The sequence below is a fragment of the Staurois parvus genome, unplaced genomic scaffold, assembly GCF_062004578.1.
Source record: "Staurois parvus isolate SC_StPar_1 unplaced genomic scaffold, SC_StPar_1.0 ptg001328l, whole genome shotgun sequence".
NCBI lineage: Eukaryota > Metazoa > Chordata > Amphibia > Anura > Ranidae > Staurois > Staurois parvus.
In genome coordinates, this window is record NW_028319124.1 from 5,715,203 (window position 1) to 5,739,740 (window position 24,538).

At 41.1% G+C, this 24,538-nt stretch overlaps 1 protein-coding gene across 3 annotated transcripts in view; it reads right to left on the bottom strand.

The window, feature by feature from the left end:
- Positions 1-6,587: 6,587 nt before the first annotated feature.
- Positions 6,588-24,538, bottom strand: part of DDHD2 (DDHD domain containing 2) — a 53,311-nt gene continuing 35,360 nt past the window's right edge. For all 3 annotated transcript variants that reach the window (XM_089661309.1, XM_089661308.1, XM_089661310.1), the window contains exons 12-18: positions 22,025-22,144; positions 17,905-18,060; positions 15,001-15,103; positions 14,607-14,768; positions 13,652-13,805; positions 12,673-12,806; positions 6,588-10,432 (exon numbers count right to left, since the gene is read on the bottom strand). In XM_089661309.1, the coding sequence (XP_089517435.1) occupies positions 12,725-12,806; positions 13,652-13,805; positions 14,607-14,768; positions 15,001-15,103; positions 17,905-18,060; positions 22,025-22,144 (777 nt within the window). In that variant the 3' untranslated portion in view covers positions 6,588-10,432; positions 12,673-12,724. The remainder of the gene's footprint in view (positions 10,433-12,672; positions 12,807-13,651; positions 13,806-14,606; positions 14,769-15,000; positions 15,104-17,904; positions 18,061-22,024; positions 22,145-24,538) is intronic.

The window sequence follows — 24,538 nt, forward strand, 5'->3', positions numbered from 1 at the left end:
AATACGGCTGTGAGGAAGATACATGCCCCCCCCTCAGCCTCAGCCAGGCCTGGTGAGTGATCTCCATCCTACTACTGTGCATACCATGTATACTATGTGTGTGTGGGGGGGAGAGTTGACATATACCGACCAGAGATTGCTGACTGACTGACACCTTCACACCGCTCAAACCACTGACTGACACGTTCACACCACTCATAACACTAGCTGAGACCTTCACACTGCTCATACCACTGACACCTTAACACCACTCATATCACTAACTAACACCTTCACACTGCTCATACCACTAGCTGACGCCTTCTCAACGCTCACGACACCTTCACACCACTTATACCACTGACACCACTCATACCACTAACTGGCACCTTCAAACCGCTCATACCATGAACTGACACCTTCACACCACTCATACCACTAACTGACACCTTCACACCGCTCATACCATTAACTGACACCTTCACAGAAAAGATGTGGCCAACCACCAAGTTCTGCTCAGCAAATGTTGGTGCACTAGAAACAGTGGGGGCGTTGCCTATAGCAGCAGAAAACTTAAATACACCACTGCAGATAAGAGGTGCCTGTAGATAAAAACAAGCTGCGTAGCTTTGAATAAAATTCAATAATGCCCTTGCTATAGGAGTAGGCCATTTACATACCTCATAAAGTGTGACTGAAAACCGCCAAAGATGTTGCTAAGACAAGGCTAAGAGAGGCCCAGCTATCACATATGCAGTACCATGGCTTAGGGAGGCTTAGCTTCAGCTCCACCATCACAGGAGTGAGCTCTCAAACTCTGAGTTCAGAGCTACTGCATCAGGGGAGAGAAAGTACTTGTGAGGAGGTTTGAATCAGAATAAGACCGCACTCCTATGATGGGGGAGGAGGACAGGAATAGATGGGCCTTTTATGAGCAATATCCTAGCAACGTCCTAGGAGTTTTCAGATTGGCTTCAGAAGGTAAATAAAATGGCCTATACCTATAGCAAAAGCATTATTCAATTTTAGTCAAAGATGTACAACTTGTTCTCATTTACAGACATCCCTTATCTGCATAGGCAGGTTTTTGGTAAAGGTGAACTATGTCTTTACGTTAGTTTGGGGTGATCTAAACAAAATAGCCAGTTGACATAATAGTATAGATTTTTTTAATGTTCACTAAGGCAAGGGAATGGTCCCTGAACTAAATAAGGTGAGGCTGCATTCACTTTATTTAATCTATCATGCAGTTGCAAATATATACCTTATATATCTACAGTATATATATATATATATATATATATATATATATATATATATATATATATATATATATATATACATATACATATACATACACACACACACACACACACACACACAGTTAGGTCATATATATCTACAGTATATATTATACACAGTTAGGTCACATATATTTGAACACAGGCACTATTTTAGTTATTTTCAGGTATTTACCAAAACATATTCAAGCTATAGTTCTATCATGGATATGGGCTTAGAGTGCACACTCTCAGGTTTAATTTGAGGGTATGTACATCCAAATTGGAGGAATGGTTTAGGAATTAAAGCTCTTAAGAGTAGCCATCCCCCCCATTTTTCAAGGGACCAAAAGTAATTGGACAATTGAATATAATCATAAATAAAATGGACATTTTTAATATTTTTTTGAGAATCCTTTACTGGCAATGACTGCCTGAGGTCTGGAACCCATGGACATTACCAAAGACTGGGTTTCCTCCTTTCTGATGCTTTGCCAGATTCTAATTGCAGCTGTCTTTATTTGTTCTTTGTTTGTGGATCTTTCTGCCTTTAGGTTTTTCTTCAGCAAGTGAAATGCATGCTTAATTGGGTTGAGATCAGGTGATTGACTCGGCCATTGCAGAATATTCCACTTCTTTTCCTTCGAAAGCTCCTGGGTTGCTTTTGCAGTGTGTCATGATCATTGTCCATCTGTACTGTGAAGTGCCGTCCAATCAACTTTGCTGCATTTGGCTGAATCTGGGCTGACAGTATATTTCTAAACACTGCAGAATTCATCTGGCTGCTTCTGTCTTCTGTTACATCATCAATAAACACCAATGACCCAGTGCCACTGGAAGCCATGCATGCCCATGCCATCACACTGCCTCCACCATGTTTTACAGATGACGTTGTGTGCTTTGGATCATGAGATGTTCCAAGACTTCTCCACGCTTTTTTCTTCCCGTCATTCTGCAACAGATTAATCTTAGTTTCTTCCGTCCAAAGAATGCTTTTCCAGAACTGGTTTGGCTTTTTTTAGATTTTTTTTGGCAAAGTCTAATCTGGCTTTTCTATTCTACATGCTTATGAATGGTTTGCACCTTGTGGTGATCCCTCTGTATTTGCTCTCGTGAAGTCTTCTCTTGATTGTAGACTTTGACAATGATATGCCCACCTCCTGGAGAGTGTCCTTCACTTGTCTGGATGTTGTGAATGGGTTTTTCTTTACCATAGAGAGGATCCTGCTATCATCCACCACTGTTGTCTTCCGTGGACATCCTTTTTATGTTACTGAGCTCACCAGTGCATTCTTCTTTTCTCAGAATGTACCAAACTGTTGATTTGGCCACTCCTAATGTTGCTGCTCTCTGATGGATTTGTTTTATTTTTGAAGCCTAACAATGGTCTGCTTCACTTGCATGGACAGTTCCTTTGAATGCATGATGTAGGTTCACAGCAATAAATTCCAAATGCAAATACCACACTTAGAATCAACTCCAGACCTTTTACCTGCTTAATTGATGAAGAAATAACAAAGGCATAGCCCACACCTGGCCATGAAACAGCTTTTGATTCAACTGTCCAATTACTTTTGGTCCCTGAAAAAGGGGGATGGCTACTCTTAAGAGCTGTAATTCCTAAACCCTTCCTCCAATTTGGATGTACATACCCTCAAATTAAACCTGAGAGTGCGCACTTTTAGCTCATATCCATTATATAACTATAGCTTGAATATGTTTTGGTAAATACCTGAAAAAAATCTAAAATTGTGCCTATGTCCAAATATATTGACAAAACTGTATATACCTGTATAGAGAGATATTTACTTTTCTTTGCACATGTTTGGGTGTGTTACGTGAACACAGATCCACCTTATTTTTGAATCCTTTGTGCAAAATGAGCAGCCTCTACATTTCCTGTACTTTACCTTTGTAAATCCACCCAGTTATATTTTGTTACAGTGACCATGGAATTAGAGAAATACTAGGGCTACCCCAACTGACCTCCTTTAGAAAATGTGAATTGCCTCCTCTGTGTCCTTGTTCTGGGTTAGCACTGTAGTGGTATTGAAAAAAAAAAAAAAATGATCAGAATTATAGCCAGGCAACTAACATCTGACATGTTTCTTGCACAGCAATATAATCTAGATCAGGGGTCCTCAAACTGCGGCCCGCCAGCAGGGGACAAGTACAGGGGCGGGCAGGGGGCTGCTGTCTCTTACCTAGCTCCAGTCCCACGACGATCCAGTCCAGGATGCGCAGCTCCTTCACTCCGGCTGCTCCCTCACTCAATGTCCGTGCTGCCGCATGGCTCCGCCTCCTCACCGGTGATTGGGCGCCAGTACTGTAGCTCAGGAAAGGCACACAGGCAGCCAATCACCGGCGAGGAGGCGGAGCCAAGCGGCCCCGTGAAAATCAAGGGAGGGAGAGGCCTAACTGAAGGAAGGAGGACAGCTGACCGCCTGGTAAGTGTGCCGTGCAGATGGTACTGCTGCAACCAGGTATGCTGGCTGCAGCAGCACCATGCTGGAACAGGGGTCGGCTAGTTAAGTGTCATTACTGTCAGTGGGAGGAATAGTGCCCCGTCATTGGTGTCACTGACACCAATGATGGGGCACTATTCCTCCCCCCACTGACACCAATGATGGGGCACTATTACTCTCACTGACACCAGTGATGGGGCAATATTCCTCTCCCCACTGACACCAACAATGGGGCACCTATTCCCCCCTCCCACTGGCACCAACGACTGGGCACTTTTCCAACCCCCCCCCACTGGCACCAATGACCTACTATTCCTCCCACTGACACCAATGATGGGGCACTATTCCTCCCAATGACACCAATGATGGGGCACGATTCTTCCCACTGACACCAATGATGGGACACTATTCCTCCCACTGACACCAATGATGGGACACTATTCCTCCCACTGACACCAATGATGAGACACTATTCCTCCCACTGACAGCAATGATGAGACACTATTCCTCCCACTGACAGCAATGATGGGACACTATTCCTCACACTGACACCAATGATGGGACACTATTCCTCACACTGACACCAATGATGGGGCACTATTCCTCACACTGACACCAATGATGGGGCACTATTCCTCCCACTGACACCAATGATGGGGCACTATTCCTCCCACTGACACCAATGATGGGGCACTATACCTCCCACTGACACCAATGATGAGGCACGATTCTTCCCACTGACACCAATGATGGGGCACTATTCCTCCCACTGACACCAATGGTGGGGCACTATTCCTCCCACTGGCACCAATGTTGGGACACTATTCTTCCCACTGACACCAATGATGGGACACTATTTCACTCCATAAGACACACCTGGGGGGAAATGTCTGTGCGTCTTATAGAGCAGCCGGCCCAGTATTCCCACCGCCGTTGTATGTCCGCAGTCTCTAAAAAAAACAAAAAAAAAAAAAACAAAAACTATGGTCATCTCCTGTACTGTGTCCGCATTTGTTCAAACTATAGTCCGGCCCTCCAATGGGCTGAGGGACAGTGAACTGGCCCCGTTTAAAAAGTTTGAGGACCCCTGATCTAGATATTAGAAACTAATATTTAAATGATCAATGTAACCAATATATTAGGTTATGGAATTTGGTTAATAACTTTTTACCATAATATTTTGTTTTTGATTTACCAGAAAAAAAAATACCCTTGCAGCGGTACACCTCCCTGTCCCCAGTGCAAATGTTAAATGCTTGTTTTTGTACAGAGGTAGAGGAATAAGGCGCAATATCTTATTCCTCACGCTGGCAGGCTCCCTCCATCTGTGCGATCAGTCACACGCAGCTTCCTCTCGAAGTCGCTCCCTATTATGGTCGCACACTTGCCTTCTCACAAACACAATGATCCGAGAGACCGCCCACAGCCCCAAGCAGAGGAGAGAAGAGGGGAGTGCTGGAGCAAGGAATAAGGTAAGTAATAAAGCCTCTATTATGAGCATAGGGGAGTAGGGGGCAATCCAGTTTTCTTTTCAGTTGGGCTTTAAAAGAGAAGCTTTTTTTTCTTCCCCCAAATTATACTTACCTAGATGCTGCATCTGTCCCCCGCCAGCTCTATGTGTGAGAACTGAGCGATCACATGACTGCTGATCGCTGAGTTCTCACCGCCACTGTGAGCTGAGCTGCCTGCTCTGCTCCCCAGCCCCACAATCACTGGAGCGCAGAGCTGTGGAGGAGGTGTCTGGCTCAGGCTCTCAGTGACTCGATTAGAGGTTGAGCCAAGTGCTGCTCCAGACTCTGGGGTGGATCCCAACTTTAAAGCCCTCTGTTAGCTAAAAATGGGTCACAGGAGTGCAGAAAGAACTGCACTCTTGTGATCCACAGGAGAAGTACAGCCAAAAGACCTTTGGCTGTACATCTCCTTTAGGAAAAGAACCAGACACTGAAAGTGCCCTTAGCAAACTGTACTGAAGAACTCTGCCTGCTTCATTTCTGGACTGCTCAAACTTAACAAAAAAAAAAAAAAAAAAATCTATTTATCCATCTATCCAATTTTCACATACATAACTAAAATGTATACAGGAAAACATTTTTGATGCTTTTATTTAAACATCAACACACTGAGATTTAATAGAGAGGCAGATACATTTTATATTTCCAATGTGTCTTGTGACAGAGCTGAGGGGGACACAGAAGATCTCTGGTTTCCCAAAAGATCTCGGGATGATTCTTCATCAGAAGAGCAGTGTTCAGTGGCACAGGCAGCAGGAGAAATATGTATTTAAAAACTTCTTTTCAAGTAACAGGTTTATTTGGCATTCTGGATTGGTGGCACAGTTGAGGCAACATGAGATGGAAGCAACAGCTTCAAGATGACTTAGGACTTGGTAAGGCTGGGTTCACACCTGTGCGGTTGTTGCCACTGCGGGACCTGCACCTCTCTTCCCACAGCCGCAACCACACGCATAAAAGAAACGCAGGAGCTGGGGGCGGGTGCCATTAATTCTAATGGCTTGCTGCCCGCACTGGAAATCGCCCTTGTGGGCAGCGATTGCAAAAATAGTGCGTGGAATTCTTCACTGCATTTCACAAGGCACTGCAGCCTATTCAAATGAATGGGCTGCCATGCCCAAGCAAACTGTGGCCTGCACAGATGCAGATTCCACATGTGCATTTTGGATTCTTTTACGGCATATACGATGCCATTAGTCTGAGACACTTCTGAGATCAGATTCTGAGATCCTTTAAGAGGGTTTTGTATTTCCACAGACTTGTATGGGAATGCAAAACCCATTTGAATGGTCCCGTCAACCCAGGCCCAAAGATTGTTTTGTGAAGAAAAAAAGAAACAAAAAAACGAGAAGTGTTTGAAAATAAATGGATTTAATAAATAGAATACACATAAACAAACTGCTGTTTATGATCACAGCTGGTTATGGTGTCACTTTTTTAATCTATTACAGGTTTACCATATTAATTATAAATAATCTAGCTACAAATCAAGGAAAGTGCAAAACCAGCACATAAGGCATACAGTTATCGTGCTGTGGAGGAAAACACTGGAAAGTAGCAAGACGTTCTATGGAGTATTGCATTGTGCTAAAGAACGAGTTAAGGGTTACATAAAGATTGCATGTCTAATATCTGGGGTGGGAAGGTTTGTAATGGCTGAAAAACACAAGAAGATACTGTGATTAGGTGGCTTATAAATGGCTGGAATAGATATCATTATACACAGCTCAGAAGGTTTGGTTTATACCTCCATGAGGTTTTATGTCCTTTGTTTTGAATTCACAGTAGGGATTTGATTTCCACCTGAACAGAGTGTATCATTAAGAAACAGAGATAGTTTTTTCATATTGTCCCTAGTGCCTAATGAAACGGTCTCAGGAGTGGCTTTTAAAGAGTGAGATCATTATGAAAATTACATCTGGACAGTCGGCTGCAATAGTAAAAACAGGCGTGAAAGGGGAAACAGGGACTGTATCCAAGTATAAAGTGTGTTTACGACTCCTGGCCAAAACAAAAACTGTATTTTACTGGTAAAGTAAAACAGTTTGCTGAAGTGAGTTCTGACAGAATCAAAACACAGAATGAACAGGCTACATGCAATATAATCCCATGCCAGCACATGAACTAGTAGCTGTGCCGTAATACTTCATAGACTGCATTGTCTTTTTATAGTTTACACTTTCAATTTATAGTATAATTTCTGGCTTTAGGTGACTCAAGACTTGAACTAGGATTGCCAGATATAATGGAAACGTAAAAAAAAAAAAAAAAAAAGTAATAAGGCTCAGAACTAATTGAATATAGTGAAAAGTACCGAAAAGGCTTTACACATGTATTTAGTATACACCTCCAGCGGCAAAGTAAACAAAAAAAGTGACATACACATTGCCAGTCTGACAAAATTATGTAAGTGAGTCAGTGATCTGCCCTATTCTTCTTTGCTCATCAAAGCACACATTTTGGGCCTATACAGGATGACCCTTTTCTTAAAGTGGTAGTAAACGCTTAATGGAAAAAAAAAAAAATCCGGTCTCCTGCAAGTTAACATCATTATGTGCTAGTATGCATTGCATACTAGCAAATTACGAAAGACTTCCCTTAAAACGAAGCCCTCCATTGGCATGCTGCCACCGCTGACAAGGCTTCCATCTTTACCCGGTCTTCTTTCTGGGTTTGCAGGCAACAGCCATTTGGATGGCCAAGCTGTAATGACGTCACTCCCGCACAAGTCACGGTCGTGGCACAGCACTTCCAATTGTCGGCACACTCGAGTATGCCGTACATTTAGAGTGCAGTGTGCATGCGCCGGTGACATCACCGGCTGCAAACATGTGTTTAACCTCCTAAACGTTGTACGTTTAGCAAATATTCATTTTACATACATGTAGGCTTTATTATTGGCTTACTTGTAGTTAAAAGTGACAAAGCGGAATTTACGACCGCTTTAAGTGCTCATTTCACTGCTTATTTTTTATCACCTTATCACAACAAAAATAGGATTATTGTACTCACTATCAAAATAATTTTCTTGGCGTTCATTGAGGGACACAGAAAATATTGTATTTACCTTTGTATTGAAGTGCTGCTTAAAGGAGGATTGAACATTGTAAAAAAAAAAAAAAAACACAATAGTAGGCCAGCCTAATATAGCTTCTTCCATTACCAGAATGTTTTTTCAAAGTAGTACCGAGAACATGATCATATACAGGTGGGACCTGTGTTCCCTAATGGAATCCAAAAAAAGATTTTACAGCCAGTACAAAAGTCTTATTTCTTTTCCTATTCATGGAGAAAAGACAGAAAGTCTTAAAATTTCAGGGCAGTTCAACGATGGGGTGGGCAACACAACATGCAATCAGATGTTTACTGTCCAAAAAACTAAACTGCAGGTAGCCACCAGCTCTGTTGTTTTTTTAAGAACTACCTGAAGGATCTTACACCAGAATCTGGCATCACATGAGGCCTGAACATCCATGCTCCTACAGCACTGGCATGTTGGAAGTAGGAATCCTATAGTCCTGTAGGTGACAGGAAATCCAAAAGTTTTAAGGTGAAGTTCACCTTTAATAAAATAATAAATGCACATATTAAAATGTGCATTTATTTATTTTTTCTGGTGCCTGCAGAACATTGCACCCATGATTAGCAGATTGCAGGTGCAATCTTAGTCTCCTGCAGACTGTCAGTATAGCAGTCTGTCCGTACCTACTGTACAGGCAGAAAGTTATTGGAGAACAGGAAGATCAATAAACTACAAGATTGCTCATCAGTGTGCTTGCAGTTCATTGAGAACTACAAGCCGTGTGTCGAAATGGCAGGCGGTAGTTGTAGTTCATTCATTTACAGATCGCTTTAAATAAGTGACACAGCAGTGTGGGTGGAGCGCCGCATGGCCGTGCTCTTTTTAAATTGTGACAGCGGATGCGAGCAAAAAATCTCCCACCCACTGTCACAGTGGGAGATTGAAAGGGTGCAGGAAGTAGTTCTTTGGTAACATGTTACACCCTAATTACGGGTGTAACATGTAATATGTTAGCAAAAGGTGAACTTATCCTTTAGGACTTCCTATGTCTCTAAATGGAAGAGAGAGACATTTTCCTAATCCACGCTGCCTATTTTTTTTCAGCTACAACAAATATATTACCTTTTTCACCTCTAAGATTTAGATACTTTAGAGGCCACTTTAAATCGACCTAAATCCAATATTTTCAATGAATACACTCACTAGGTCATGCAAAAACAGTGCTGCACTATATACAGTGCACTGAAAAGTCATTAAAGAGAATCTAAAAGGGTGACTACTCACTTATCCAATGGTCCCTTGCAGGTGCCGGCATATTCTTCTGAGTGCTGGTCCTTTGGGCTGCTTCATTGGCCGGCAGGAGATGTCATCATTCCTGTGCATGTGCAGGAGCTAGTCATCCCAGCACTCAGAGACCAGCATGGCACTGCGAGCTGAGCTATGCATATGCTGCTCGGCTTACAGAGCTGGAGAAGACAGCAAGCAGGCAGGTGGAGGCATTTTATTGCAGAAAAGGCAGTGCAGGTCTCTTCTGCAATAAATGCCTGCCAGCTTGCTGTTTCTTACAGTGGAACCTATGTATGGTATGTAAGCTGTGTGCTGCTTGGGAAAACACTTGTAAATTATTTCAAATTCAATGCTCAACCACCCCAGAAGTGGTGTGTTACTGAGATTTCCAAAAGGCAGCCAGATATGCATACAATTTGCATGCTTCTAGAAGTGGAGAGAGCATGCAGCAACCCTTCCCAAGGACTCAGATCCCTTGGTGCTGAGATCTTGCGGTAATAGGTTAAAATTTTCCTTCATGCACTTCCCTTAGACCCTCCCACCCTGAGGAGGGTGTACATCAATGGCTATTTGTATTGGGACTTTAAATCAGTAAAAAATAATGTAATCTATAAGGTACACTTAAGTTACTGTCCCCTGCTCCGCCGATTGGCCTTAAAAGGAGTTATCATTTAGCAAATGTCACAAAATATAACAGTAAGGTAAAGTTTTACATGAACCCTGAATACTGGTTGTTAAATATTCCTGTAGACAGCAGAGAACTGAGGTGGTGTTTAGCCAATAACAATGTATTCATAAAAGCAGCTGTCCAGATTTTTCAGGGGTAATGTTTCCAGTCATCTCCGAACAGTAAATTCACAATGGGGAATATGTATTATCCAAATGTACCTAGGAAAGGACACAAATATATGTTTAGATCATGTCACTGAAGTGTGGGCCACTATCACAGTTCTTTTCTAATTTTTGTAATATTAGCAATATGGAAGCCAAAATGTATTTAAAGTGAAAATAATGCAGATCCATTCAAAACATTACCATATGCAGATAAGAGTACCTACCAAACATCCATATCATTCTCAAATGAACTAGAAAAAAAAAAACAAAAAAAAACACTGGACGATTCACAAAACTAGTGCAATCTGTCCCCCAACCAAAACAATTCCTTCTAATTGGAGCACAGGGCTACCCATATGGCTGTCTAAACTGTAAAGAAATGTATTTCTTGTAATTAAAGCAAAATCTACTTTATTGCAAATGGTAGAATATAACTGCCAATATATAAATGACAATTAAATTACATTTCAGTATTGTTATCAAGAGACCACTGTCACCAAACAACTGCAGTCCAAAATTGTAATGATACTTGCTTCCTTGAAACATCCCGGGACATTTGGGATCGTCTGTACGCAGTTTGTGTTTTCCTTCACAAATTTAATTTCATGCTCATACCTTTTGGCTCAATGCTTTTCCTAGAGATTTTCTTTTCTCTCAACACTGGGATTGATAAAGTGACTGTAACTGGAGGACTCTGCCACTCAACACTTCCATCTATGTGTCAGTCAGATTTTCAATGTATGAATAAGCTGTGTTTTTTTTTTTCTAGTAAAAATTGGAGTAACACTTTAAAGCTGGCCATAGACTGAAATTCAGCTGGTTCAGCTGGGACTGACATATTTTGATCAGTGTGTATCCGTCCCTGCTCAGCAAAAGTTGATCTTTTGACCGAGACGAGTTGGAAAACTGAACAGTGTATTCTGACAGTGATGATTCCCACTGTCAGAATACAACATCCTGGCGGAGGGATTCTGCCATCATTTACAAATATCACAAAATATAACAGTAAGATAAAGTTTTATACAACTGAAATACAAATAGAGATCCTCCTGCGCAAAAAGGGAAAAAGAAACCCTACTGGAAGCTGCCAGCACTTAACCTGCTACCCAAACAGTGTAAACAATAAAATTGTATATAGTGCAGCGCTCAAATCTAAATCAAATACTACAATAATAGTGCTCACATGCAATAGTGTCACAAAATAAATCTAACACAAATTAGGTGAGATATCTTCATTCAAAAGTGCCACTCAGTGTTATTCATTCCTTTGTACCCACATATTATAACAATTATAAATAAATATAAATAAACTATCATAAGAAAAATAATGAAACATAATTTTCACAGTGCTCCAAGTATAATGTGTGACCACACTTAATATATTTAATCAAACAAGTCCAAAATAATTAGAATGTCCATATAAACTGGTAGTAAATTCATGCAATGTGTAAAAAGATGTGCAAACAAATGTGATCTTGTTCCACAACCGTGCCACTCTTCACCTCCTAAGGCTAAATTGCCTCCTCACCTCCTTAAACTGACCCCTAAGGGCCAAACAGCTTTCAGGATCACTCAGGATCCTTATCCCCTGGTAACAGGCACTTCTCCTGACATTGCAGATCACTTTAGGGTACATCCATTACCCCAAATCGGAAGCCTCTAGGGAATAATTGCTCACCAGCCCAGTGAGCAAAAAAGAATCCTCTAAGTGTAGTATTAAAGCCAAAAACACTTTAATGGTACTAATCATATAAACATAGCCACTCACATATGTCCATACTTTTCCTTGGCCAGTATGCGGGGGTGCTGCATGTAATCAGAAGGACTTCCTGGGTATACCAAGATGGCGGCTGGCGCCGGAAGTGCGTCACCACGTACCGGAAGTGTGCGTGCTAACATGCCTACGCGTTACGTCACTATCACTCGTGACTTCCTCTGGGCATTCACATTATACTGGTCACACATTGTACTTGGAGCACTGTGAAAATTATGTTTCATTATTTTTTCTTATGATAGTTTATTTATATTTATTTATAATTGTTATAATATGTGGGTACGAAGGGATGAATAACACTGAGTGGCACTTTTGAATGAAGATATCTCACCTAATGATTTGTGTTAGATTTATTTTGTGACACTATTGCATGTGAGCACTATTATTGTAGTATTTGATTTAGATTTGAGCGCTGCACTATATATAATTTTAAAGATAAAGTTTTACATAAACCCTGAATACTGGTCAACCTGAATACCTTGCCTGTAGTCAACCTAAGTCAATGACAGATTGAGCTCACCTGCAGGCACTTGTTTAACTCCTTTCAAGCCAACTGGACTTGAGTTCTTTTATTACTGCAGTGGTTGGTCCATGCCGATTTCCAAAGTCTGATAAATCTCTTTAAGAAATAGTAATGCTGTGTCTTCTGATGTCCTGGGAAGAGAGGAGGAACGGTCAGTGATATAGAAAGAAATATACAATCCCTCTTCCAAAAAGCATTAAAACAGGTATAGAAAACGCCTGATTCTGTCACCAATCCAGCCCATATCCTATCCAATTCTCAATGCCCTAAGGTCACCCACAGACATAATTGAGAGGCCTGACAATGTGTACTTTTCAAGTTTATGGCCTTTTCTTTAGTTTTAGTTGCGATGCAGTCAAACTGCATAACACACGTTGCTGTTCAACTGTAAGTTAAACTTCAAACTGCAAACTCCTAGACCACTGCCAGAGCTCCAGGGTTCCGACAGGGGCCCTACTCAGTACTTCAGTCAACACTAAGGGTTCTCACACACGGAGCAGATCCATTTGTGGATCTGCTTGCTCAGCAGGGGATCTCTCTGCTGATCCCAGATGAGCAGGTGGATGACAGCTGTGTCCACTCCACTGCTGCAGACACAGACCTGCTCTTTCTCCTCAAAGGGCGGTTGGATGAAAGCGGACCGCATGTCCATTTTCATCCAACCTGATCTGCCGGACGGAAGGGGAATTGGATCCCCATCCATCCCTTTTTTGCAGAACAGAATGGATTCGTTTATACCTGCCGCTCCATAGAGGAGAATGGAGGTTCCGATTGGGTCCGCCTGAAATACAAGCAGGCGGACCCAATCAGAACGTCCATGTGAAAGAGCCCTAATGCTCCCATGTATTTCAGCTTAAATCTAGGGTGTGCAGCATGGCAATCGTGTATAGTGATATATACCCAGTGTGGGTTGTGGAGAAATTAGTGGGAAATGAACACAGACGACATTAATCATTACAGTGAATATGACCATTACCAGTAACACAGGTGGCTCTGAAGTGCAAACAAATATTCATTGAAGCTCTCGATCGGTTTCTCTTGGAGAACATAGTCAAAGCGTTGACCTCCATTTAACATCCCAACGTCAATGTTAACAGGATCTTCCTTCACAGGTGCTTCCTCTGATCTCTCTTACAAGACAGAAAGAATGTGATAATAAACCCTTTTTAAGCACTTTCAGCAGCTGATTAAATCATTTTCTGAGTATGCAACTTCTTTTATCTTTTAGCCCTTGCCTATATTCCATTTTAAACTGGTGCCATGAATACTGCCCAGGCACTGGGAAACCAGGAGCCAGCATCATCAAAAGTGAAGCTGCAAGTGCTGGGGTAATAAGTTTTACAAATAGTTTACAGGGAAATGTTCATTTTATTGTGCTCAATGTGGTAAACTATTTAATACGAAGACATTTTCATAACTCCTGATAAAACACATTTTACTCAGAAATCATTTCTCTCTCTGACGTGGGGGAGTTTCTGCCTACCAGTAACTCAAGGGACTTAGTCTAGCTATCTGGGAACTAGAACTTTAATATTTGATTTAAAGTTTAGGAAACATGGAAATCCTTCATGTTTAGGCCTAGGATATAACATAGGATATTTTCTCTGCTCCCATTGTTTCTTTTTATACAGAAGTGCGACTTGTAGGGAATTACTGCATGTGTGATGGCACCACCAAAACAGGTTCCAGCAGGTGGCACTGCAGACAGAATATGTAACTGCAGCTCCTGGTCTGATAAAATCCAAAAGATAGGACTACACAAAGGGAGGTCATGAGGAAAAATAGGTCCTTTTTCTTGGAAATGCCCTATAAGTCGGTGTCACTTTTTAATCTCCATTATTTAGAAATGATAGGAGATTTTCCAGAAAATAACTAACAAGATCTCCTGAGTATATGATGTATACGGCAACAGGCTTATATAAATGAATTACCAGCTTTGTCTTCAGTCAGTGAGAGTTCAGAAACAGACAGTGTTGCAGCCTCAGCAGTGGGAGGTGGTAGGGAAGGCACAGGGGGTCTGGTGAAGGTTTGCCAGGCTACCCGTAGTGAACCCAGGATGTCTGTGCCCATCCGTGTGAGTCCTTCCTTCAGTTCTGAATGAACAAGAAAACTAGTTGAAATGCAAATGCATATGTGAACTCACTATATATATATATATATATATATATATATATATATATATATACATACATACATACATACATATATATACACACATATACATATATATACACATATATATATATACATATACACACACACACACACACACACACACACACACACAGATAGAGAAAGGAAAGAAAGAAAAGTAGAAAAAGTTACCTAAATGCATCCTCTTCCGACCCTTGTGATGGGGGATCAGCATTGGCTCAAAATCCACATCCCTGAGAACCATTGGCTCTATCCTGTATGCAACTGGATCAAACTATGAGGAGCATAGGAAACAAGAAATGTTAACAGGAATGTAACAGTTGTATGATGTCTATTATGCACACGATGGTTTATCAGATTTACTACAAAAAGGTAAATAAATTAGGAGTGGTATTTAATATCATAAAAATGTTTACTGGCTCATTTGACAAGGCACGACAAAAAGCAAAATGATGTGCACTATGCAAAAAGCACGCAAGGACGAGATTTCACTACTACTACTGAGAGAAATCATGATTGGATGGTTTAGATTCTACCACCCCACTTTTGCTCCCTATTATTAGAACATTTTCATTTAAATGAAGAATTGTGTAGCACTGTTGTGTTGAGGGTTTTCATAGCATGCAACAATAGGGGAGATTTCCTAAAACTGGTGCACACAGAATTTGGTGCAACTGTGCCTATTAACCAATGAGTTTCCAGGTTTTATTGCCAAAGCTTAACTGATCACGCTGAAGTTAGAAGCTGATTGGTTACTATGTACAGCTGCACCAGATTCTGTGTGCGCCAATTTTAGTAAATCTCCTTTGTATGCCACAAAAAAATCCCACTGAGACGTGTCAAGGTGTTATTAGGCATATTGTAACCAGGCTTTTTGTGGCATTGGCAGAGTAAAGGCTTCTTTCTGGCAACTTGATCATGCAGTGCATTTTTCTTTAAGTATCGTACTGGCATATTCAAGGCTTTTTATATTCTTTTCCATCTTTATAAAGTTCCATAACCTTGTTACGCAGGTCTTTTAACAGTTCTTTTCTGCTCCTTATGGCTCAGTATCTAGCTTGCTCAGTGCATCCATGTGAGAGCTAACAAACTCATTGACTATTTATACATAGACACGAATTGCAATTCAAAAAGCCACAGATGTGGGAGATTAACCTTTAATTGCCATTTTAACCCATGTGTGTCACTACCTTGTGCGTCTGTATCAAAGCCAAATGTTCCAGAGTATGTAAACTTTTGATCAGAGCTAGTTGGGTAATTTCTGTTATCATTATGATTTAAAAAAGGAGCCAAATAACTATATGATCACTATCCTTAAATAAAATGTTTTACATGATCAGTAATATTTTCAATACGAATGCTAAAGTTCACGATTTCTGCCAAGGTATGCAAACTTTTGAGCACAGCTGTATGTATGTATGCCTTACATATGTAAAGTAGGGGGCGGAGCTGGCTTCCGGTGAGTGAGCAGCAGGGGATCGGAGCTCTGGCTGGTACACATCATCCTGTAGCCACCTTGACAAGGAGAGGGCTGTGATTTTGTATTACACAGAACCCTGAAGGGAGGTGGAGGCGGGTGAGCAACTCACGATGGTGAAACTTGGGCAAGCTGGAGGGAAATCCTCAGGAGAGCGCCTGGCTAGATTTGCCTGGGGCTCTCAAGATGGCAGCCACGGCCGGGAGACATGTGGAAGAGAGGAGGTGATGGAGGAGCAGCCGCAAACATCCTCCATGGCTGTAGGCACTCTAAGAAGGGACAGTCTGTGGCCAGTCTGCCTGGGTCTGGAGGATGGTGGAAGGGACAGAGGAGAGGGAGAGCAGCAGGAGCCATCGCTGAAACAGATCACGTCAGCCAACCCTCACTGACCAGATTGATGGGCTTAAAGTAGATCTGTCATTCCTGAAGCAAGACATGCAAACAGTTAAAGGAGAAAGTTGTTGAGGCTGAACTACGTATGTAATGTAAGTATGTACTGTGTAAGGGTGATAACCTCATGGCAGACACCCTAAAAAACAGATTCTAGATTTGTCTTGGCAGATGACTTTAAATAAAGCAGCACAAGGAGTAACTATGAAGGCCATCAGTCAAAAGTAAGAAAGCAGATTTCTTCACTCAACAGTTTACAGCAGTTAGAACAAACAACAAACACTAATCATTTGGTATAGGTTTCTGCACTTTGCACCTTTCTTTTGACCTTATTACAAAAGTACAGCATTTTCCTGGACTGTAACCTACAAAACCATTCAAAGAGGAAAAATTGGTATCTTAGGAGGCAACATTGATGGTTTAAAAAAAAAATAAATAAAAAGACTGATTATCTGATATAGGTGCACCCATACTCTGAGGGCAGGAATATTCCTACAAAGTCAATGAGCCTCTCGCTTCCAATCTTTACAAAAGAAACAAGCATTAAAAAAAAGAGGGCAGCATATAGGATTTAATCCATGGTCCCCATATTTTACGTAATTGAGCCATTTTATATATTTGTCTAGCAGTCATTTTCTCAAAGACCATTGCTTTTGAAACTCAGTGCTTAAAAGTAAATATAATTTTTTACAAACACTGCTGTCTAAAAGTACGGAGACTGGAAACTATCAACTTTGTTATAAACAGCAAGAGTTGTCGAAACACCCCCACACTACAATTCAATGTAAAGAGCTGCATCAGCTATAATGGCCACTGAGAATGGGGAGAAGGGATGCCCTATATCTCCTAGTACATAAAGTTGGCCCCCTACGTCTTGAAAGCACCAAATACAACATTGTGTATTATACCCTTTGAAGATAGATGGGCTAACAAAATCTACAAAAATTGAAAGCTCATTCATACATGCATTGCAGTTACACGTATTAAAATCCAGCAAAGCAACGAACATACCGTGGTGCGGTAAAATTTACATTGACTGGCACCCTGACGCACTAATAGCATAGCAGGCAATGCATCTGTGCTGCCGTACATCACAACATACATGCCTACATGTATGTGCTACATTAACTTTTGACTGTGCTGAGCTAATATGCAAATGAGCCTAAAGCTTAGCTATGTCTGGTTGATGGCACAGCTGTTATACATACCGGATGATAAATATTAAAGAACCGGTTACATGTGGGGAATTGGTAATTGGGGTCAATCCTCTTCAATCCCCGCACAGTCAGAAACATCCCAATGGGGGATCCCCAGGCAAAGAAAATTTCCGGATGGAAACTGAGTTGTGGATAATTAATTTTGACCTGAAAATAAATTCAATGTATTAGAAGTAATCTTGTACCTTGAATGAATTGAATATAGCTATGCTTGTCACTTTCTTGGTGTAAATGCTTCCCTCAGACCTGCCATACAGTACGTGTCCTGGTATAGGTAATATAGATTTAACCCTTTCGCTGCCAGGCCCTGCGTTCCAGTTTTAATCTCAGGTGGCCAGGCCAATTTTGCAATTTCTCGATTGTTTCCTTTTTAATTTTTTTCCTTATAGTTTCCCCCCCACCCCAAATATTTTTGGAAAGCACATAACCTATAGAATACAAAAAATGTGCTATTGATTTTTTAGGCCCCTTGATATTTGCGCAAATGTTTATTAATTCGCTATTTTCACTATGAATACACTAAAATCATTAGTTGATACATACATGGCAAATTTTACAAAATTCATGCTAAATTCCTACTAAATATAAAAGCTAAAACTGCATGGAGGTAATAAGAAATAAAATATTTGCACATTTTAAATTGTGCCCTTTTGTGAAATGGTGAAAACTGAAGGCGTGCAAAACAGTAATAACATTTTACTCTAAATCTGAGGTTATTATTTTTCATTTACAGCTTTCAGAATTTGTAGAAGACCCCCCCAAACCACATATTTTCTGAAAGCACATGACCTATAGAATAAATAAAAAAAAAATGTGCTACCTATTTTTTTTTTTTCTTTTTTTTTTTAGGCCCTGTGATATTTGCGCAAATGTTTATCAAATCACTATTTTCATTAAAAATACACTAAAATCACCATTAGTTGATACATACATTGTGAAATGTACTAAATTCATGTTAAATTCCTACTAGATATAAAAGCTAAAACTGTATTGAACACAAAACAAATATTTCTACATTTTGAAATTGTGCCTTTTTGTGAAATGGTGAAAACTAAAAGGTGCACAAGACTAAATAAAATCAATTTAGTCTCAAAATCTGGAGGTTACCATTTTTCCCTTTCAGAAATTGTAAAAGATCCCCAAATTATACATTTTCTGAAAGCACATGACCTGTAGAATAAAAAAAAAAAAGTGCTACTGGTTTTTTAGGGCTCACAATAGTTGCGCAAATGTTCATCAAATTGCTATTTTCACTAATTATTAGTGCACACAAACCTAAATTCCTGCTAAATTGCTAAGGCCTCGTTCACACGGGGCACACTAAAGTGTATGTTTATGATGGGCTATGTTTACCTGCATGGGATGCACAACTGTTTCGTGCATCCCTGAGCAGGCAGTCCTATTCATGTCAATTGGAATGCTGCGGTTGCACGGGCACAGCCGCTGCTCCCAACCTGAGATCTGTGTGGGTGTGAGTGCACGACCCCGAACGCAGACAGTAAGAGCTCAGGGACATGCACCCGGACCCACATGGATGTCAGATTGAGAGCAACAGCTGTGTTTGTGCAGTTGCTACATCCCAATCTTTGGGTGAATGTCTCGGATTGTCATCCGCTGATCAGTGCTATAGATTTGTTCAGAAGTGTCTGCTGAAAAATTCTGCTATATGTTCATGGTCACTGAAGTAACCATGAGGTTATAGCAGAAGCAGGAATGCAGGTCAGTACAGCATAGAGGCCTGGCCAGCTGCAAGCAGTGCTGTACGTTCGTATGCCGTACGGACCTGGCAACAAAAGGGTTAAAGAAGATCTAGCTAGGAAGCTACCTGAATGATAACGAGCACCTAATTTGGAAAATTTCCATGACCAATTAATGACCATGCTCTACTTTTCCAATGTAAACATAATAACTTACTCACCAAATTTGAGTCTCATTGAATATGGCCTAAGCCAAGGGTAAAAAATCTGTAAGAATCCTCTGCACACTGCTGTATACCTTTTCCAGCAAATTTTGCAATAAAAAAAAAAAATAGGGATTTTTAGTTCATGCATATTGCAATACATGTTTAAGATGGCCAACTGCGTCAAAGTGATCCCTCTATGGCCAGTCCTACTCTGCTCTGCCTATGTAACTAAAAATCCCTATTTTTTTATTGCAAAGTTTGCTGGAAAGGGTATATAGCAGTGTGCAGAGGGTTCTTCCAGAATTTCTAGTGTTAACATGTGGTTACAACCTCTTAGCACCTGATATATAAATGCATGTGCAAGCTATTGGGATTTGAGCACAGGTATATCTTGTTGCTGATTGTACAGTAGGTCAGTAGCCAGACCTAAACCTAGTAGATCTCCCCCACTTTGTGTCTGTTTGCCCCATACTGGCATTGTGTCCACAATAGCATTTGCGTTGGTAGAGCAGAGTAGGACTGGCCAAAAGGGATTACTCTGACACAGCTGGCCAGCTAAAACAAGTATTTCAATACGTGTGAACTAAAAATCCCTATTTTTTATTGCAAAGTTTTCTGGAAAGGGTATATAGCAGTGTCCAGAGGGTTCTTCCAGAATGTCTGGTGGACGGCTTGGTCTGTTCAAAGAAGTTGAAGAATAACAGACTTACTGGTTAGATCACCAGGTAAAAATAAAAGTAAAATACAAAATATATTACATTTTTGTTTTTGGGTTTAATACCACTTTAATGTGCTCAAAGGAATCTGCAGCCCTGACTTAACCAAATGGCCTCACATAATGTTCAGTATACTGTGTGTAATGCTAGAGAGGAATGTCAGAGACTGCAGACATACCGGAGAAGATGATGGTCAGAGACTGGGCATGATACAAATTCTGTAAACAAATCCCCTGCCGAGTCAGATCAGATCAGGATGGATGTCAATTCAGTAACATTTGTATCCATGATGATTTTTCCTCCATCTTGTGATTGAGGAAAAACAAACTCATGAAATCACTATGGGCTGGTGGATGTGGGCAGATGTGCATCCGTTTACATCTGTATTTATCTGATCCATCCTGTTCATGTTTGCAAAAAACAGAAAAGGATGCAAACCTTTTCCGTTCGTTTTTGCGTATCTAAATAGACCAAACCAGACTTGGATGTGAACGAAAACGCATTTAAATCCACACACCCTTAGAGATACACTGCGTTCTACCTAGAGCCAGATTAGAAAAAAAAAAAAAAAAAAAAGGGAACAGATGGAACACCCACTTAAAAAGGACACTAAGGGCTCGTTCACACTTGGCTGTTTTAACAACGCTTGCCAAATGCCCCTATAGCATTTGGCAAGCGCTGGTCCGGTGTTTGCGGAGAGTTTAACGCTCGGCAAACGCTCCGCAAACGCCGCATGCGTGGTTTAGCGGCGGTTGCCGATCGTTAAAAACGCCCCACAAACGCCTATAATGCAGTTTGAATGGTGTTACCGCTCCGCGAACGCCCCACAACCGCACCGCAAACGCCAGCCGGGCGTTTGCGGAGCAGCACCATAGACTAGAATAGGAGGCTTCAACGCCTCCTGACTCGACCAGAGGCGTCCGTTTTGCCGCGACGCAAACGCTCCCATTAGAACAGCACTATGTGCTGTAATGTGCAGAATTGGCAGTAAAAACGCATCCCAAACGCCTCTCTGCTGCCTGCATACAACGCTAGTGTGAACATAGCCTTAAGGTGGCTATACACTAAAATTTATATAGAAACTTTTTGTTTTAGAGAATGTTTGTTCGATTTTCTAAACATTCATGAGGTCAGTATGATGTTTGTTTTCACGACTTATGTGAAAATTTGAAGGAGCAGGGTGGAGATATTTTCTCCAATTTTCTAACAGTGAATGTGGTTTACGGTCAGGAAGTCCACTGACTCCAAAATCGACTGGTAAAACCAAATGCTGTTTGAAGTACTTTCGAGCAACATTTGTCAAGCTATCGATTGCACTAATGAGAATTTTTTTGCGAATGTTCAAATATTCGTATGAATGTTCATTCAAAAATGTACAGTAAGTTTTAGGATAAACACGTAGTTATAGTTATACGCTGCTGTGGTTCACATCACCAAACTGCTATATCCTGTATTTTTAGAATACAAGCATTATTCTCGATGCTTCTCTCACCTGTCCAATTCCCACATCGAAGTATTCATAATTCACCATATTAAACGTGCTTCCTGAGCTGAGCGGAGGCTGGCCAACATCAGAAGGATGTGTGGTGTCCTGAGTTGGGCAGTCACAGTCCTGTAAAAAGATAATAATTATACAGAATATTAACAACATACTGATATGTGCCAGACTTACCCTTTCCTTATTACTCACCCCCAAAATCCTACTAATAAAGACTTCAGCAGTCCTGTGGTGCTGACAGGGGTGGGCAACTGTGGCCCCCTAGCTGTTGGTGAACCACAAGTCCCATCATGCCTCTGCCTTTGGTAGTCATGCTTGTAACTGTCAGTTTTGCAATGCCTCATGGGACTAGTAGTTCTACAACAGCTGGAGGGCCACAGTTACCCACCCCTGTCATAGACCCATATTTTATTCACAATAATAAAAATCATATCAAATGTTTCAACTGAGAAAATGTACTACTTTCAAAAAAAAAAAAAAAGTTGGGATAGGGCAACAAAAAACTGGCAAAGCAAGTGGTACTAACAAGGAAGAGCTGGAAGAACATTTTGCAACGAATTAGGTTAATTGACAAGTCAGTAACGTGATGGGGTATAAAAAGAGCACCTTAGAGAGAGTTACGCTGGCCATACACTATACAATTTTCTGTTCAATTTCTGCCCAATTTCCTTTAGATTTACCTTCAACTATGTAGTGCAAGAGCCTGCCTCATTGGATATAACTGAAAGTGTTATTAGTTTTGACCTCCTGTTATATGGTTTTTAGTAAATCTAAAGCAAAAATCTCAAGAAAATTGTATGGTCAGCCTTAGGCTACTCTCACACTAATTCGTAGCAAAAACACAGTAAAAGCATATATGAATTTTTGCAGCGAATTTGTGGTGCATTTTTCACCGGACATGCGACTCAAAGACAATCAAAAACGCAACGCGTATGAGTTTTTGCTTTTTTTTTTTTTTTTTTTAACCGCACCAAAACCTTCACCAAAAATGCAGCAAGCAGGATTTTACTAAACACAGGGACCTGCAACGGATCGGTGTGAAGCGTTCCATAGTCTGATAATTTTCTTCTGCTTTTTCTTTAACACAAAAGTGGAAGAAAAACAGATAAGTGTGAAAGCAGCCTAAAAGAGCTGATTCACATATATGCAGTGTGGATTGAAGCTCAGCTTTTACAGCCAGTTGACAAAGTAGCTGTTTACCGGTTGAGATCAGGTTTACATCAGGTTCAGGACAGGATTATCCTGTTGACACGTCAGGTTTAGAAACGGTTCACATAGAAGTCAATAGCCTATAATCTGCACCTGAACATCACTGCCCAGCAATTGTACATGACTCTTTTTTTAAACAGCACTGAAACGGCACCGCCAGTGCACCAGACATACAGTCATGGCCGAAATTGTTGGCACCCTTGATATTTCTCCAGGAAATCATGTATTTCTCACGAAACGTATTGCATTAACACATGTTTTGCTATACACATGTTTATTCCCTTTGTGTGTATTGGGACAAAACAAAAAAAGGGAGGAAAGAAAGCAAATTCGACATAATGTCACACAAACCTCCAAAAATGGGCTGGACAAAAGTATTGGCACCCTTTCACAACTGCGGATAAATAAGAATGTTACAAGCATGTGATGCTCCTGTAAACTCACCTGGGGCAAGTAACAGGTGTGGGCAATATAGAAATCACACCTGAAAGCAGATAAAAAGGAGAGACGTTCACTTAACCTTTGCATTGTGTGTCTGTCTGTGCCACACTAAGCATGGACAACAGAAAGAGGAGACGAGAACTGTCTGAGGACCTGAGAACCAAAATTGTGGCAAAATATCAACAATCTCAAGGTTACAAGTCCATCTCCAGAGAACTAGATTTGCCTTTGTCCACAGTGCGCAACATTATCAAGAAGTTTGCAACCCATGGCACTGTAGCTAATCTCCCTGGTCGTGGACGGATGAGGAAAATTGATGAAAGATTGCAACGCAGAATAGTCCGGATGGTGGATAAGCAGCCCCAAACATGTTCCAAAGACATTCAAGCTGTCCTGCAGGCTCAGGGAGCATCAGTGTCAGCGCGAACTATCCGTCGACATTTAAATGAAATGAAACGCTATGGCAGGAGACCCAGGAGGACCCCACTGCTGACACAGAGACATAAAAAAGCAAGACTACAGTTTGCCAAAATGTACTTGAGTAAGCCAAAAGCCTTCTGGGAAAACGTCTTGTGGACAGATGAGACCAAGATAGAGCTTTTCGGTAAAGCACATCATTCTACTGTTTACCGAAAACGGAATGAGGCCTACAAAGAACAAAACACAGTACCTACGGTAAAATATGGTGGAGGTTCAATGATGTTTTGGGGTTGTTTTGCTGCCTCTGGCACTGGGTGCCTTGACTGTGTGCAAGGCATCATGAAATCTGAGGATTACCAAAGGATTTTGGGTCGCACTGTAGGGCCCAGTGTCAGAAAGCTGGGTTTGCGTCCAAGATCCTGGGTCTTCCAGCAGGAC